Source organism: Lissotriton vulgaris, chromosome 2_1, assembly GCF_964263255.1.
Source record: "Lissotriton vulgaris chromosome 2_1, aLisVul1.2, whole genome shotgun sequence".
NCBI lineage: Eukaryota > Metazoa > Chordata > Amphibia > Caudata > Salamandridae > Lissotriton > Lissotriton vulgaris.
In genome coordinates this window covers 755,761,271-755,780,241 of record NC_141687.1, presented here as the reverse complement: position 1 = coordinate 755,780,241, position 18,971 = coordinate 755,761,271, and the positions used below count along the sequence as shown (strand labels likewise).

Below are 18,971 nucleotides of genomic sequence, written 5' to 3'. Positions count from 1 at the left end.
CTAAGCAGGTATTTCTTTATTTTTCCAGGGCCAATCACACAATACTGTCATTATTGAGCAACTGCGCTCATGGGACCGAACTAATTCTCTTTCAATAGGCAACTAGCCAGACTATTTAATACTATAGCTTTCTCCCTGGGTGAATGCAGTGCTTCCTCATTTATTGTTTCATTTTGATTCTCTTTACATGTCTTATCTGTGCACTTTGATCTCACTACATCTCAATCCACCTAAGCCCTCTCCCATACAGCGGACTGACCTACCTGTTCAACCCTGTGGCTCCCGTAATCAATTTTTCATCACAATCACTTGTGTATCACAGTTTTTTATGAATGACTTTTTAGTGCACATTTGCAAGGTTTCATGGAGTGTTTTACATGGTAAAATATATCTTTTGCTTTGTTGAGTGTATTGTTTTTGTTTTACTCCCTGTTGTCGTTTTATATTTGGTTTTCTTTTTCAGCCTAAAAAAGTCCAATGATTTTGCCACCATGGGGTGAAACACGTGTTGGCTGAACCGCCACAATTTTGAACAAGCATTGGCATAGCCAATAGGTCTTGCTTTTGGGACCTTAAGTGTTTATCCTGAAGTTTTGGCTTCATGTTTGTGCATTCCACTTTTTGGGCAGATGAGCTCCAGGGGGGTTGGGGCTTTCTTTCCAAATGCAAAAATCCAGTGTGTTTACGAACAGCAGAGATCTGCAGGTCCAAGAGTTCACTGGGGTGCGATGCACGCGGGTCAGGATGAAAAGTTGATGTTTTCAAAGAAACATCATGATTCGCCGGTGCGTAAGTCAATTAAGACATTGACACACTGCTTCTGCAAGGTGTGATACTATTAATCTAGAAGAGACTCATGGTGCGTAAAGACGAGAGCCATGCAAAATTGGAACAAGCAAAGAAACAGTGGAGCGTTCCCCTCACAAATATAAAAAGTTTGCTTTCGACCAACCAAGCAGACCTAAAACAACTTTCAAGACTCGGTTTAGTTGTAAGGTGTAACTAAATGCAGGGGAAAACAATAGGAACAACTTGAGAGTAAAACTATCACAGTGAACGAGTTTAAACTGAACACAGTCCTGGAGACCAGCACAAAGGTTTCTGACAGAGCTGCCTGGTGTGCGTGTATTATGCTGCTGTTCCTGCTGCTGCTGCCACCATCACAATGACATGAGGCAGGAGGCCGCCTCCCACAGGCAGGCGGAGAGATACCACTGGCACTACTGTAAACACCAGAGACAGGAGGGCCGGTCTTTCGGAAACACCATTGCCGACCTACAATCATACAAGCAGCATCAAACACGGCGGCCATCTTGTAGCGCAAAGGTGAACCGTTAATTACTGGGCAACCGGTCCATCCAAAACAACGAAACGAGTCTAAATCACGCAAAATTTGAATAGAAATGTTTGTCTTGTAGAGTTATTTACCATGTACATTAAATAAACTGTTAGAAGTAGACGTTGTATTACTAATACAATGTCTATTCTACACATGGTTTCTTTGTACATAACGACAAATTGTGTAGAAACGTTTCAGAGTCAACATGTTTAACAAATGGCTAGCTGCAGAGTGGCTCCTATTGTCTTCGTCTTTTATTGCTGATTCCTATTGGATTGATGGTCTGTTGCACGCGGTGGGCGGGATGTCCATCATTCCGAAGAGCACGCAATTTAAAAGGCAAGCAGATTTTTAAACATGAGCGCCTCCTCGCAGGTTTCCTCAATCTACTCGCCTGCGATTTCAGCTATTTTGATCAGGGTGTGTACGTAGAAGACGTGGTGGACCAGACACACACAGTGTTTCCCTTGCGGGAGCGAGCAGGGGCACCATCTGTTTTCAAGATAATTACAAACAGATGGTGCCACAGCTCGCTCTCATAAGGTAAATGCCAAACGTGCACGCGTTGCAATAGAAAACAATGCAAAACGTGCATGCTTTTTGCATGCTTTTTGCCAAAATACTGATCAATTCCAAAAGGTCCCCTCCTATGCAGCGCATGTGCGCTGCATACGCGAGACCTAAAAATACTTTAACTTACTGACTGTACCAGCTCTAATAGGCTAGCACCTGTGTGAGCTGCTTTCTAGAAATGTAACCCATCAATAAATGTATATATTGAACTAGATTTATGTTAATGGAACTTGTAGTAATACTTTAAAAGCAGACAATATGAAGCTCAAAATTAACTTTATTCATCAGAAGTTGGTATAATCTGTTATGCTGGTGCATTTTACCAAAACACAAAACAAACTGGTATGTTGGAATTAATAATGTTGGTACTGTACAGTTACTGTTGTTACCCAGGTGCTCCTTTAGATGAACACGTTACTCAAAGTTATTATTCAAATGAATGTATTGATGTCCGTTTAAAAATGATTTAAACCTACCTTAAGAAACACATCCAGGTCTATAACACCACGTCTTAAAGCTTCCCCTAGGTAAAATATGGTATCTTCAATGGCATTCTCTTCAGCATACAGGTTTAGGATCTGTTTGTAAAGTGGGGCTGTAGGGATGATAACTTCATCAATACTGTTATTCTCAGACTGGTTTTCCATTTTCTCCACAGCCGCAGTGAGTTCTTCTTCCTTTCTTTTCAAAAGCTCAATGTTCTTATCAACATCGGCCTAAGGAAAATAGAAGGAAAAATCTGAATCGGCCTAGTAAACCTCACTAAAAGGTTACAACACACACAAGTTATGGAATTCATTTCAGTCTTAAACGTGTTAAGAGGCAAAATAATGTCACTACCAAGGAAGCATAAACTTGCATTACAACTACTGAAACTGACTGAACAACTGCCTTATCACGTTTATGATCACCTCCTTTCGCCCAGGCTCCTTATCACACTAAAGCAGCTACAATCTTCAGGTGCAACTTACCCCTTAGCCCCAACACTTTTTCTTGGATACTTCATCTTACTCTGACCGTTTCAACTGTGTGAAATTGTTGTAGACCAAAAAGCATGACTGTATTATGGGGCAAAGTCTTTCAGTATTTTTCAGGATTTTTATGAAAGCACAAAAACTCCTTGGATATACCCTATGAAATCAATACGATCGCAAAGGCTTTCCTCCCAAGAGAAGGCTTTAGTTGCCATTTAAAGCAAAGTAACTCGGTTCATGAAAGAACAATATTATAATGCAATGCCATGTCAAAAATGTAACCTTCATGTAATGAAGCACAGATATAACAAAATATTAAAAGTTGTGGCAAAATCTAAACCCACACAATAGCATTGCTAAGTGACACTTAAACTAAACAAGGTCTGCACAGCTTTAAAACACAGAGCAAGCAAGCATTGACAAAACCAACAGCTTTGGCCATGGAAATACTTGGATATTTAAAATGTATAAAATAGGCATTAGAAATAAATAATAAAGTAATAAAAATGATTGCAGCTTAAAGATGGCGTGCATATATTTGCAAAAAGTTATAAAATGACCCATTAAAAAAATATATCAAAAAAGGTCACGAAATGGTAGCGGACATTGGCTGACCAGACTTGGTGCTGAAGTGAAGTACTTTCAGGTGGACGTGCACATGTGAAGAACCAAAATGTCATCACTCACAGTGAAGAAGAAGAAACTTTATTGTATAGTTAATTAAAACCATTACAAAAATACAGATATGGTAATATACTAAAAACACACTGATGTGAGAGTAATAGAATTTAAAATTGGTAGTAAAAAACAAATGTCTTTCTGGGGTAAAACAATGTCCATCACTCACAGTGAAAAAAACATTTGAGTGAAGTTGACCTTCTACTCAGTGACCCATGCTTTATGCTGTGATGAGTATAAGCAAAAATTGAATAACACCAGAACAAATCAATGGGTCGATCAAAAGCCCTGTAGGAGTATATTAATGTATTTTTATGGTTCTCTTCATGAAAACATCTCTAAGCCAGATCTATAAAGAGCATGCTGGCAAGGGGCAATCATTGTGCACAGACAAGTAGAGACAAAAGGATGTGGCCCATACATAAATCTAAAAAACAGTTTAGGGTTGAATTCTTGCCTACCTCATGACACTAGAAGCACAAGTTCAAAAGCAGAACACACTAGAATAAATTAAGTTTAATGTTCATTGTAGGTATAAAAAGGTTCATGTTGGTCTACTACAGACATGATACGTTTCCAGCTATGCCATTCTGTTTGGTTATAAAATAAAAAAGGAATGCAAATAAAGTACAAAAAAAGCAGTCAAGTTTCATTCAATAGAATAAGAATGTAATAAAGGATACCATTTTTTGGGGACCCAATTTTTTCCTGTCTGGTTCTACAGGCTAGAGGACTCAAAGTTATATGGGGCAGTGGGGCAAGGGAGGTTTATCGAACGCAGTAATAGGGCCAGGTCTTATCCTTTAATTGGGGTGGAGGAAGAGGTTATCAGTCCACAACAGAGGCTGAGAAGGATAAAGAAGGGAAGGGCATCTAGGTCAAAACACTCCCAAAGGTCAGTACCTCAGAACGACAATTGTAGAATTGTCGGTGAGACTCAGAAAATGTAGCCTAAGCAGGAGCCTGAATGTGGGATGAAGTACTTTCAGATGTTGTTCCGTACCCAATTGTGTTTACAGATGTACCCACATTTCCTCATTATTGTTAAGTCCCCAGGGAACCATTGTCTTTAGCCCAATGATGTATTTGGACTCAAGAGTACGGAGTAATTTCTCTCTATCACCACCCCTTTCAGTGCGTTCCACTTGGTCGATACAGTAAAAGCTAAGCAGGTCCCTGTTGCTTTTGTGGAATTCTGCGAAATGTCGTACCACAGGGTACGACTTATCTCTATTCGCAATTGCCCGCATATGTTCGAGAATTCGCATTTTAGTAGGCTTGATTGTACTGCCTATATAGCGTTTCCCACACGGACATAGGAGGCAGTAGATGGTGTACTCAGAATTACAGTTGAGTAATTTTTTGATGTTTTTTTCGGGCTCATTTTCATCGGTTCTGCCTGGGTATGTTTTTGTTATTCTACTATTTTTACAGGCCTTGCAGGCTCGACAAGGAAAAAATCCTTTTGATTTGGAGATTTGTACAGATTTCTTCTTGTTGGACACATAGTGAATATAGACAAGATGGTCCGCCAGAGACTGACTGCGTTTGAATGTTATTACAGGTCTCTCTGGGAGGACTTTCCTCATTACATGGTCAGTATTGAGGATATGCCAGTTCTTTTGGAATATGTGCATTATCCTTGCTGACTTCATGTTAAACGTGGTGATCATTCTGGGACTGTCCTCTTGGTTTGACACCTGTTTTGCTACCAGTAGTAGTTCTCTTGGGATTTTATTGGATTTCTCTTCCGCACTTCTCAGTACGTTGTGAGAATATCCTCTGATCTGGAATCTTGTTTTGGCTTCCTCCTTTGCCTGAGCGTACTCCTCCTCGTCCGAGCAGTTTCTTTTCAGGCGAAGGAATTCGCCATACGGGATGCTCCCGATTAGGCATTTGGGGTGCTGACTAGCTGCATGTAAAACAGCATTCCCTGCCGTAGGTTTTCTATATAGCCGGGTTTGTATTTTCCCCCCATATACATAAACCTCCAGATCTAGGTAGTAGACACTGGTGCCACCGATTGTGCTTGTAAATTTGAGGTTCCAGGTGTTGTTGTTAAGCGCGGCAATATATTCCTCAGCCGAGGTTCTACTGCCGCGCCAAACCACAAACAGATCATCTATGTATCTTGTCCATAGAAGAATGTTATCTGTCCACTGGTCTTTGGATATATATATATATATATATATATATATATATATATATATATATATATATATATATATATATATATATATATATATATATATATATATATATATATATATATATATATATATATATATATATATATATATATCATCCTATAACTACATGTATATTTGCTTACCCTTGCAGTTCCATTCAGAGGCAGGGACACCTACCTTATGTGATGTTGATGCATATGGGAAACCTCAACCCTCCCCTTTTCTTCATTCCCCATCCTCATTCTAAGTCCTCCTTTTTCATAATGCAGTCTCTTTTCTTCCAGTCAGTGGACACACCATCTGTTTCTAATTTGATGTTTCATTATTGGGTAGTGCTGATAGTGGCACATACCTACTGCAGGTTACAAACCAAAAGCAATGAAATGCCAGTCAAGGTTGTTTTTAGTATACAGCATAAAAGTGTCCCAAGGCCTTCTTGCTGACCCCTCTGGTTCCATTTTGGGCCTCCGCTTTGGTGTTACCCCATCCTAGATTGTGTTATGCAGCTGCCCTGGCAACACATATCCCTTGTGCATCTCATAATAACCTTACCAGACATCCACTCTGCTTTACTCTACTCTACTCTGAATCCCCAAAACACACCCACACTCCACTTCCTCTTCTTGCACTTGTTGAAGGTGTATGTAGGCCCTAATTTGCAGTGTGAATTCCTTTATTCCGGAATATGTTCTCAGTGTTCGGTCTGCACCACAGCCTGCAATGCAACTAAGAGATAGTTGCTATGTATTTTCTTACAGGTCCACTTGGCAGAAGAGACAAGTGCAAAGTTCAACTGCAAAAAAGCAGAAGCATCAAAAGGAGGACCCGATCCTTGTTCAGATCATATAAGACCCTTGTCAAGGTGCCAATTTTTTAAGATTTCAAACATCTCTACCAGAGAAACTGTGCAGGAAGTGAAAATGATCTAGAACAACATTATTAAGACATCCAGAATCACCGTTAGTCCAGTAAAACTGGTGAAGAGGTGGACAAAATTCAACAAAATCTTAGTAAGTGGGTTTCTACTCAGGAACTGTTTGACTTATCCAAAATCGGGTTATGGGAAAGCCCCGAAAATCACATTTCGAAATGGTAGCATGTAAATATATAATAAGGCATATTAGGATGTTATAACTAGAGTGTTGCTGACACAAATTTGACTTTTTAAATATAAACTGATATACTTAAATAGTCGCTATAACTTTGATTGTTAACTTATTTTTCCTTTCCTCACAAGATATGTCTATCCTTGAACAGCAGTGTCCCATTTGTAAAGGGAGACTGGATGATGGACAAAAGATTGCGATGTTGGCTAAAAAAAGGAGCTGAGGGCATCAACACTGCCAGTCGGAACCATGGAAGTGATGTAGTTTTAAGTTCTGGAAGCAGAGTTCATGTCGGAAGAAGTTTACTGACAAGAAATATATTGAAGATAAGAATTGAGAGGCAAGTACCGCATCTATTGCAAAGAGAAGTGCTCAAATAGCTGCTGGTGCATTCTGCAGAGCGGCTGACTGTTTGCTTTTGCTGAACTAATGTGAACTATTCGTGCAAGCTCAAGTCGAGAACAGACCATGTGTATGTACGGACATTAGAGATCTCTAAAACTACAAAAAGGTGCTGTGAAAGTCGGGGTAATGAATGGTCGTTTCTTTCGGATCTTCATGGCGCAGATCCCGAAGCGGGAGAAACATCCCCAAAGAATAATTAACTGTTAAACAGCAAACTAAGAAATTGAAAGTAGGACATCCAAGTAATGAATAACAACATAAAGTTTTTCTGAAAGTATGTATTAACTAGACTCGAATGAAGAATAAAAAATGCGCATTGCATACCTATTAACCAAAATGGAAGAATATTAAAAAGGTAGTGACATCCAAGCATACGATCCTAAGCAAATGAAAAGGAAGCTTGCAGAATATTATGGAGATGGTATAATTATATCGGGGAAAGTGGAAATAGCTGATGTGGTAACACTTCCTGAAACAGCTGATAACATTTTTCGAATTAATAATTCCAAGCCAAAGTGTTGTGATATTGAACTGCAGAAGATCTATATAATAGAAGTAGCAGCAAAATTAATCAAAATGATGTCAAGTCATCTCTGAAAGAAAACAAGTACATCCAGCTACAAGTGACCTCAATGCTGAAAGTGCTTTGGATTACCCAGTAGTTTCAGATTGCTGTGTTCCACGTTATTAGTAGGAGAAGATGTCTCAACTAAAGTGGGTGCAATAGGGCAGAACATTATGCAAGCTATCTGCCCAAGAGCCTTAATATGTCCGCTCCAGATCGGCCTTGGCGTTTAACAGCACCATAGATTCAAATCAAGGTCCTTATTGACTTTTTCATAACCTGGGATTCTTTATTCCTACAATGAAGTTGAAAAATGCAAACTATTTGCTGCACTTGCCAGTGGTTCCAGTCCCTTATAGGATATGGGTGAGAGTTCTACAATTGTGTTAGCAGCCCATAGTGTTGACCACAACATCTTCAACCTAGATGGTAAGAATAGATTAAAAAAACAGTCTAATGAGTAACGCACTGAGGTTGTTGAAATACAATCTACTGATCGTTATATCAGAGATGACGGCTCACTATTGCAATGCATTCCGTGGCACAAGTGTGATACATACAAGAATATTGCGAACTCCTACGCTACTTTCACGCTTTAACACTATAGGAAAGCTATCATTGTGTTTGATGGTTACTATGATCCATTATCCATCAAGGACTTGACCCACAGAAGGGAACGGAATGCTCAGATAAGCACAGCTGTCAAATTTACAAAAGATATGAAGTTTGTTGGCCAGAAAGATAAGTTCTTGTCAAACGAACAGCTAATCATTTTACTCATAGCCAAGAAGTTAAGGAAACATGGGTGTACATTTCAACATGCTGTTGGAGATGCTGATGTGGATACGGTTCTTGCTGCGATTTTTGTCTTCCAAACATTCATCTACTACCACTATAGGGGAAGATACAGATTTGCTAATTCTTCTATTGCAGTGTTTCCCAAACTGGGGTCCGCCGACCCCCAGGGGTCCTTGACACATTCCCAGGGGGTTCGTAGGCCGCAGTTTTAAAAGCACAGCAACGTTTCCTGTATGATTAGCAGCTTTTGAGCAACAATAAAAGTGTCAAGATAATGCCAGTGATTAATGTACCTGCTGGAGAGAGATGAGAGTTTTGCTCAGTGGCAGCTTTGCCTTAACTAATGTAGCACAGAGGATTAATATGCCTACTGCAAAGAATCTGTAACGCATTTTAAAAAGCAGTATTTTATGTGCATAGGTCTGTGGTTACTACTTTTGTCACAGAGATTCTTTTGTTACAGAGAGACCGTTAAACTGTCATCAAAGAGCTGCTTGCAAACTGATTAGTACCAGTTAGTTACTTATGTTTTTCCCAGTCATTCATTAACCTGATGCTGTTAAAAGGCCTCGTACTGCGAAATAAAACCAACAATTTAAAAGTTAGTCACGGAGATGCGGCACCAACCTTCCCATCAAATGTTTTCCTTTTTTGCAAATTACTTCAATATAAAATACTAAGGGCCAGCCGTATGACCCGTTTTTATATACGCGAACGGGTCCGCAAACCTATTTGGCCATGTACATAGCCTATTTCGCGAGTCGCAATTTTTTTGTGACTCGCTAAATAGGTTTTGCAACTTGCTATTTGGAAGGGGCATTCCCTTCCAAATAGCGAGTCTTAAAACCATGTACATATGTTTTGCAACTGCAATTGCAGTTGCAAAATACTTGCAATTACCGCTTACTTCAAGTAGATGGCAAATTCAAGTCCCCACGGTATCCCTTTCCCTTTCCAAATGCATGGGAAATTATTTTTTAAGGGCAGGCAGTGGTCCCAGGACCCCTGCCTGCCCGTAAAAAATGAAACGAAAACTTTTTTTTATTTTTTTATAACTGCATGTAAACGGGCTGCATTTTTTAAAATGCTTTACTCACAAGCAGTCCCAGACATGGTGGTCTGCTGAGCCCAGCAGGGCACCATCCCTGGGAGGGCTGGCATTCTCAATGGGCTCACAAATTGCGAGAGGCTCATTAATATTAATGAGCATCGCAATTTGTGACCCCATTGGGAATCCCAAACAGTGTTAAACACACTGTTGTACATTTCATTTAGCGACTCGCAATTTGCCACTCGCAATGTGTTTCCAATTGCGAGGCGCTAAATTGAATGGTCGTACATCTGGCCCCAAAATCCTTAGTAATTGGAGTATTTATTTTGTATGCATACGTGTTTTTTTTCGAATTACTGTTTTAATATTTGAAATTTAAATCATACAAATTGCTTGGGGGTCCCCGGCTTCCAGTGGTGACTAAATGGGGGACCTCAGGAGTCAAAAGTTTGGGAACCACTGTTCTATTGTATCATTCCAATAACTATGGTTTCAAATTGTATTATCGTAGCAACATAAAACAAGGTTATCTATGAATCCTGTATAGGATATTCTTGGTATTCAGGCCTTGCTCAGCACCGACATGTGCAAGTACCTGCTATTTCTACACGCCAATACAGCTTGCGACACAACTTCCAGCATTCGGTCATCTACTAAAGGAAAATGAGCTAGAAGTAGTTATAAACATTTCCTGCTCAGAAGATTCCCAAACGTTGACATTAAAAATGCTGGGAAGAAGGCCCTGTTGGTTTTGTATGGGGCAAGGAAAATGGATTCCATTAATACACTTCGTCATCAAATGTTGTTAGGAAATGTAGTAGCTGCCAAAACATTTGTTACACCAGATCACGCATTGCACCTGTGCACTATGTATGTCCGACGCAGCACCCGCAGACCAGAACCATGTTAGAATCGATTAATCATTTCTCCCTACAGTACAGATTCGAAGAATCACTTCTCCTGCGTGCAGCAGAACTGTTGCATCGTCTCCCCAAGGACGCAGAAACTGATGCACTGCTGTGTTTTCCGATGCTTCCCTCCTCTGCGGTTGTCTTCCCTTGTGGTTTCTGACGCATTTGAGGTACTTTGTGTAGAAATTACGCATCCATAGATTTCTATGGACTGAATTGCTTGAAACCTATTAAAAGTCATATTTTGAATTGTGTATGTTCGATTTTTGTCGGTTCGGTCTTGTTTGGTTTAGATGAAGACACTTTATTTTTCTAAACTGTTTTTGGAGTTTTAGTGTTCTCACTGGGTTGCTGTGAGTGTTTTGTGCAAATACTTCACACATTGCCACGGAGATAAGCCTGTCTGCTCGTGCCAAGCTACATAGGTGGTGAGCAGGTGTGTAACTCTGTTATCTTGACTAGAAGGAAGGGTCCCTACTTGGACAGGGTGCAAGCCACTGCCAACTAAGAGACCCCCATTTGTAACACTAACCAACATGAAGACAGCAGGAGTGAGGCAGATGATTGATTTTTGTTTTGTATTTTATTTTTTTATTCTTTTTTATTAAAGTTCCCCCCCCCCCCCCCCCCATTTTGAATTTTTTCCAGTACATATTACAGCACTAAGTTTCCAAATAAAACAATGAAATCATACAAACACAAATACTTTACACATTGTAAACATAAATTTTGATGGTGAGCAGATCATATTACAAACTTTTTTCAACCTATATGTTTGCTCCCATCCTCTCTACTCTTAGCCTATTTTTCCATTGATCTATTGGTTGCCAGATGCTTCCCCCCCAATGCTTTCGCTCTTCTACCCTTCCTTTCATATATAGCTTTCTCCAAATTATACGTAGAAAGTAGCCTTGCAATCCATGCTTGAAATGACGGAGGCACCCTGTCAAGCCATGCCCTTGCAATTCCAATCCGGTATGACGCTGTTACCATAAATAAAAATTCGATAGAAAAGTCAGCTGAGCCTACAGAAACACCCAAAATTATTAATTCATCTGTTAATTTAATCTTAATTCCCAGTGGGTTTACCAGAAATTCCTCAATTGCTCCTTGTAGTGTGTGTAATTGTGGGCATTGTGCAAACATATGGACAATGTCCGCTTCTCTTGCGTCACATCGTGGGCATGTAATCCCTGTGACCCCCCCACCCCCCCCACCCCTCCCTGTGCAATTCTGGCCGGGCTATGATAAAGAGAGTACAGTGTCTTGTAATGTTGTGATTGTAATGTCGCAGAGCATAAAACTGTTCGCCCTAAGTCTATCGATGTCTGTAGATCCTCCATGGTAGAGCCCACCTTCTCCACACATTTCCCGGCATATTTTTCTCTATCGTCATTTTTTAAGAGATACAATTCTGCATACAGCTGGCGAATTGTGCAATGGTTATATTTTCCAAGGTGGTCCATTATTCTGCATTGATTAAATCCTATCAAGCCACCTCTTTTGTTTGTGAGAAAGCTTCTTATCTGGAGCTACTTAAAGAAACTGTTATTCAATATCCCATATTTCCTTTGTAGTTCCTGAAATAGCATAACAACCCCCTCTGTATCCAATAAATCCCCTATCCTCCTAATCCCCTTGTTATCCCAGTCCTTCATGATTACATCTCGGAATATTTCCCCTGGGAGTGAATGATTTGTGTACAATCGGGTGTAATAATTGTAACTCCCTATACCAGCTTTTTAGCCACCGCCTTCCATACATTATATGCTGCTCGTAGAGTCTTAAACCTAGTGTGTTTAAAATAACTATAGTCAATCGTATTTAGCAGGGCATTCTCAGCGTCCCCCCCCTCAACAGTGCCCTATATACATTTGTGAAGCTTGTGATATCACCTTGTTGCTCAACTCCTCCTCCCAGGAGCCCCTGTGAATATTGTAGGACAGCTGCCCAATAATATAATCTAAAATCCGGTGCCCCCCATCCCCCTAGGTAATACCATATAGCGATACGCTCTTCTGGTCTTCCCTTGAGCCCATATCAATCTATTAAGTACTGTTTCTATTTTGCTAAACCATATCTGCTCGAAAAATAGCGGTATTGCTCTAAAGATATATAAAAATTTCGGAAACGTGATCATTTTGATCACGTTTATCCTACCCATTAATGTCAAGTGGAGGTTATGGATCCTTTCTGTGTTTCTTTTTACTTTAAGTAATAATGGTTCCATGTTAAGCCCTACAAGGTTATCTAAGTCAGCAGTCACTTTTTGCCCCAAGATATGTGGCTACAGACACCACTCTTATATCCTGATATGTTGTGTGACTATTCTGCACAATCTGAGTCTTACTCTTATTGATTGAATATCCCACTATTGCGCCAAAATTCAACGACTCTTGCTCAACTTCCACTATCACTCTCCCTGGGTTCGGTGTTATGATAGCCACGTCGTCTGCATATGCAAATAGTTTGTGCTCAGTCCCATGCAACCTAACCGGTTGAATGTTGTTGTTACTTATGAGTTTTCTTAGGAATGGGTCCAGATATAAAGCGAACAGTAATGGTGAGGCTGGGCAGCCCTGCCTAGTCCCGCGTTTTATCTGAACTGCCTTTGTATAGCTCCTGTTTATTCTTATTCTTGCTGTCGGACCTTCATAGAGAGCCTGGATTGCCTTGATATAGCTCTCACCCATCCCAAACCACTCCATCACCCTCCCCAAGTAGTCCCAGGAGACCCTGTCAAAAGCCTTCTCGGCATCGAGAAATATGGCCGCGACAGGATCTCCTGCAACCCCTGCGGCGTCCAGAATAGTAATCATCTGTCTAGTATGTTGGGTGGTTCCTTTCCCAGGGATGAATCCGTGCTGAGTAGTGCTAATCTATATCACTCACCTCTAAAACCATCAGCTGGGGAGATAGAGCTACCTGATATTCCAACTGCTCTTCCAGCATCCTACCAATGTCTCTTTTAAGAGTATCGAGCTTGGGACAGTTTGCGAGCATGTGAACAAAGTCGGCTGCAAAGCAGCCACATCAAGGGCAGTGTAAACCGGCAGATGCCCCCCCCACTTAATCTTAGATGGGGTAATGTATAAATTAAACTAGGTTTTAAAACACTGCATCTGTAAGATGGCCGCAATAAATGATGTCTGAGGTAAATATAGCGAGTCGTCACATTCCCCAATCCCAACTTGTAAAAGGCCATGCCAGCGATCTATCCGCTTAGTGAGATCGTCCACCGAATAAAACTGATTTCTATTCGCCTTTTTTTTATTTCAGAATCATACGTGAACATTGATGACACCTAACTAGTGTGAAGCAGGTAGAACTGACTATTTCCTCCTGCTTCTCCTTTGCGACTTTCTTTATAATCTCTTCTGAATTGGCTTGCAGGTATCGCTCTCATCTCATGTAGGCTCAAAACCTTGTAGATTGATCAGCTAGCAGCTCTTAGTTTATGCTTGCTGAAAATCGACCACACACTACTTTACCAAATACACAGTTTTTGCCAGGAAACATTAACTCTTCTCTTGATGAAAATACACACATTTCACCTCAAAATATTAACATTTTATTCAGTGGCTACAGACAGAAGGCAAAAGAGCAGGAAAAGCTGTGAAAATGACCAAAGGTGGTTGGGGTACTACACCATGGTTTCCACCATCTCTTTAGCACAGCCTTGCACTGACACAGCCAGTCGCAATGTTTCTTAAAATAAACTATGTGCCAACCAATTACTAATCCTGCCCCTGATTAAACTGCATAATTGGCTAAAGAAGCAAGATGCCGACATCATCCTAGAGAACTACAACAAAAATCAAAACAATACTATAAAAACTGGGACTATGGCAGACACAAAGACCTACTAGTGATAAGTGACTGAAAAGACTATGGAAATGGCAAAGAACATTTGGCTCACGAAGGGGAATTTTCTGTTATCAAACTGAGGCAAGGACAAAAAAGCAAAATGTGCACAAAACTGGTCTTTACAGACGTTGGCTAACGAATATGCTACTTACCAGTATGCATCTGTTCTTGGCATGTAGGGCTGCTGACATTCATATCTGTCCATAGATCGCCGCCTAGTGTTGGGTCCGGATGATCGCACATTGTTGTCCTGGAAGAGTCTTCGAAGTATCACGAGATAGGTGGCTCCTCCCCTGGACTACAGTGCGCATGGGCATCGCCTCCATCCTCAGATTGTTTTTAGCCATTGTGGCCAAGATGGAGTGAAACTAAGTGAATGATGACCATGCTAGAAGTATGTGTGAATTCTGCAGCTGCTACAGGCGCCGGGGAGGAGGGCGATATGAATGTCAGCAGCCCTACATGCCAAGAACAGATGCATACTGGTAAGTAGCATATTCGGTTCGAGGCATGTGGGCTGCTGAATTCATATCTGTGCATAGAATACATAGCAGTCCCTCCATTAACGGCGGCCGCCCTTGCCAGCTGCAGCAGTTTGGAAAAGTGTTTTTAGAACAGCCTGCCCTACAGCTGCCTGCTGTTTGGAGTGCACATCAACACAATAATGCTTTGTAAATGTGTGTGTGGTAGACCATGTGGCTGCTCTACATATGTCTTCCAAAGGAATATATCCAAGGAAAGCCATGGAGGCCCCCAACTTTCTGGTGGAGTGGGCCCTTGGTGGAATGGTGAGAGTACGTTTGGCTTTCAGATAGCAGATCTGAATACATTTAACGATCCACCTAGCTATACCAGCTTTGGAAATGGGGTTACCTTTGTGTTGTGGTGCAAAGGCAACAAAGAGTTGTTTAGTTTTCCTAAAATCCTTGGTCCTATCAATGTAATACATCAGGGCCCTTTTGACGTCAAGGGTGTGGAGCATTCTCTCCGCCAATGACTCAGGATTTTGGAAGAACACAGGTAATTCAATAGTTTGGTTAATATGGAATTGAGATACTACTTTAGGAAGGAATTTAGGGTTAGTGCGAAGCACCACCCTGTTAGAATGAATTTGAATAAATGGCTCTTGGATAGTTAGTGCTTGGAGCTCACTAACTCGTCGCAGCGATGTAATCGCTATAAGGAAAGCTACTTTCCATGTCAAGAATTGAATCTCGCAGGAATGCAGTGGTTCAAAGGGGGGACCCATCAGCCTGGTGAGGACCACATTGAGGTTCCACTCCGGAGCTGGCGGAGTCCGCGGAGGAATGACTCGCTTGAGCCCTTCTAGAAAGGCTTTAATGGCAGGCACCCTGAAAAGTGAGAGGTGCTGCCTGTTTTGGAGATAAGCAGCCATTGCAGATAGATGTATGCGAATGGAAGCATAGGCCAAATTACATTTGTACAGATGGAAAAGATAACAAATGATGTTCTGAATAGATGCATCTAGCGGGTTAATGTTGTGGTCTGCACAGTAAATGACAAACCGCTTCCTCTTCGCCGCATAGCATGCTCTTGTGGTGGGCTTCCTCGCCTCCCGGATGATGTCCACGCAGTCAGGAGGCAAGTTTAGGTAGCCAAACTCTAAGACCTCAGGAGCCAGATCGCCAGGTTGAGCTGTTGCGGATCTGGATGCTGAATGTCGCCATGGCTCTGTGTCAGAAGGCTGGGCGTGAGGCGTAGCCTTTGATGCGGTACCACGGACAGCTCTAGAAACGTGGTGTACCATGGTTGGCGAGCCCACGTCGGAGCAACCAGGATGAGAGTCATCGAGTGCTGTCGGAGCTTGAGTGCCACCAGCGGTATCAGAGGTGCTGGGGGAAAAGCGTACGCAAATCTGCCTGACCAGTTCATCCATATTGCATTGCCCTCCGACTGTGGGTGTGGAAACCTGGCGGTGAAGCTTTGGCATTTTGCGTTCTCCCTTGTGGCGAACAGGTCTATCTCTGGATGACCCCACTTTTGGAAGTACGGGTGGAGTACTGATGGATGTATCTCCCACTCGTGCATTTGGTGGCTGTACCTGCTGAGCAGGTCCGCCATCTGATTGTACTTCCCCGGAAGGTGTTCTGCCATGAGGAATATGTTCCTCTGAATGGCCCACTTCCACATGCTCTGAGCCAGATGAGACAGCTGCGGAGAGTGGGTACCTCCCTGCTTCTGAATGTAGTACATGGCTGTCATGTTGTCCGTCCGGATCAACACGACCTTGTTGCACAGATGTACTTTGAAAGCCTTCAGTGCCATGAAGATTGCCATCAGTTCCAGAACATTGATGTGCATCTTCCGTTGCTGTTGCGTCCATAGTCCCTGCACAGTGTAATGGAGTACATGAGCTCCCCATCCCTGGAGAGAAGCGTCCGTTGTCAGGATGATCTGTGGCACAGGCTCTTGGAACGGTCGTCCCTTGCAAAGGTTTCGTGGATTCCACCAATGCAGAGAGTTGTATGCCCCACCGGTCACCAACACTAGGTCTTTCAACTGCCCGTGAGCCTGAGTCCACTGACGTGCTAGGCACTCCTGAAGCGGACGCATATGTAGTCTCGCGTGCGGAACTATGGAGATGCAGGAGGCCATCATGCCTATCAACTGCATGAACACTCTCGCTGGAAGCGAGTGTTGGGGTTTGAATCGTTGTATCAGCGATTGAATGCTGCTGACCCTCACTGAATTTGGCTGTGCTGTGGCTGCCAGAGTGTTTATCGTTGCACCCAGATACTGCCGTATGTGGGCGGGCTGGAGGTGGGACTTTGGGTAATTCAGTGAGAATCCCAGGTCGTGAAGGAGGTGAATGGTGTGGGACACGTGAGCGGCACACTGCTGGGTTGACTTCGCCTGGATGAGCCAGTCGTCCAGATAAGGGTAGACGTGAATGTTCCATCTCCTTAGGTGCGCCGCCACTGTCGCCAGGCACTTTGTAAACACCCTGGGTGCCGTGGTGACTCCGAAAGGCAAAATCTTGAACTGGTAGTGCTGGTTTTGGATGGTGAACCGGAGGTATTTTCTGTGTGACGGCTGCAGTGGAATGTGAAAATACGCATCCTTTAGGTCCAAAGTTGCGAGAAAATCCCCCTGACTGAGCAACGGGAGCACTTGCTGCAGGGTCAGCATATGGAAGTGCTCCGATAGGATGTACTGGTTGAGGGGCCTGAGGTCCAGTATGGGCCTGAGGGACCCGTCCTTTTTTGGTATCAAGAAGTACAGGGAGTAGACTCCTGTGCTTCTTTCCTGCACAGGCACGAGCTCTATCGCCCCTTTTTGCAGCATGACGAGGACCTCCTGCTGCAATAAGTGCAAATGCTCGGCAGACATAGGACGGTGTCTTGGGGGTATGTTGGGTGGAGTGGATGTTAACTCCAGACAATAACCGCACTGTATAAAATGTCTGACCCACCTGTCTGTGGTGATGGTTCTCCAGACCGGCAGGAACTGCTGAAGTCTCCCCCTACCGGTGTTGTGTGGTCGGGGGGCAGTGACAAGGCGTCACTGTTTGCTGGTGGCAGAGGATCTGGAGTTGTTGTTTCCACGACCCCTGCCCTTGGAGCTGTTTCTACGATATCCACCTCGACTTTTGTTGGTGTATGTGGACTGTGTGTTGCCTTTGTAGTACTGCGTGGTTTGGGAGAGCTGGCCTCTGGAAACGCCTCTAGTGCTTGAGCGACGAAAAGACCCACCCTTGAACTGCTGGGACTGTAAGGCACCCATGGACTTAGCAGTTTCAGTGTCCTTCTTAATCTTTTCCAAGGTGGTGTCAACCTCTGGGCCAAACAGGTGATCTGGATTCACTGTTTGATTAAGGATGGTGGTCTGTATCTCTGGCTTAAATCCAGAGATTCTCAGCCAGGCATGTCGTCGCAGCATGACACTAGTGTTGACAGCCCTGGCTGCGGTGTCAGCCGCGTCCAGTGCACACTTAATTGAAGCATTAGAGATCAGCTTCCCTTCTTGCATCTCAGCTGCCTCCTTGTATTTATCTGGCAGGTGTTGCAACAGGGTCTCCAGTGTGTCATAGTGTGCCCTGTCATACCTCGCTAGAAGCGCTTGTGTATTGGAAATGCGCCAGATGTTGGCTGCTTGTGCTGCCACCCTTTTCCCTGATGCCTCAAAGACCTTAGATTCCTTGCCCGGGGGAGGAGCATCACCCGTTGTCTGAGAATTAGCCCTCTTCCGGGCATTCGAGACGACAAGAGAGTCCAGAGGCTGTCCTTTAATGTAGGTAGGATCAGTAGGCACTGGCTTATACTTTTTCTCAATCCTAGGGTTTATCACCCTTGCTCTGGTAGGCTCCTTAAAGATCTCTCCAGCATGTTTCAAGACACCTTTTAACATAGGTAGAGTTTTGACAGTCCTCTCCGAGACTGAAAAGGTATCAAAAAGGAAATCGACGTCAATAGGGTCAGCATGGAGCTGGACGTTGTGATTTTTAGCCGCCCGTTCAATGAGGGCATTGAATGCTGCTGAATCCTCTGTAGGAGA

General features: G+C 42.7%; 1 protein-coding gene across 1 annotated transcript in view; it reads right to left on the bottom strand.

Annotated features, from left to right (window-relative positions):
• Positions 1–18,971, bottom strand: part of TSG101 (tumor susceptibility 101) — a 282,391-nt gene that overhangs the window by 48,785 nt on the left and 214,635 nt on the right. Inside the window, exon 9 of the mRNA XM_086956058.1 lies at positions 2,389–2,628. Coding sequence (XP_086812184.1) covers positions 2,389–2,628 — 240 coding nt within the window. The remainder of the gene's footprint in view (positions 1–2,388; positions 2,629–18,971) is intronic.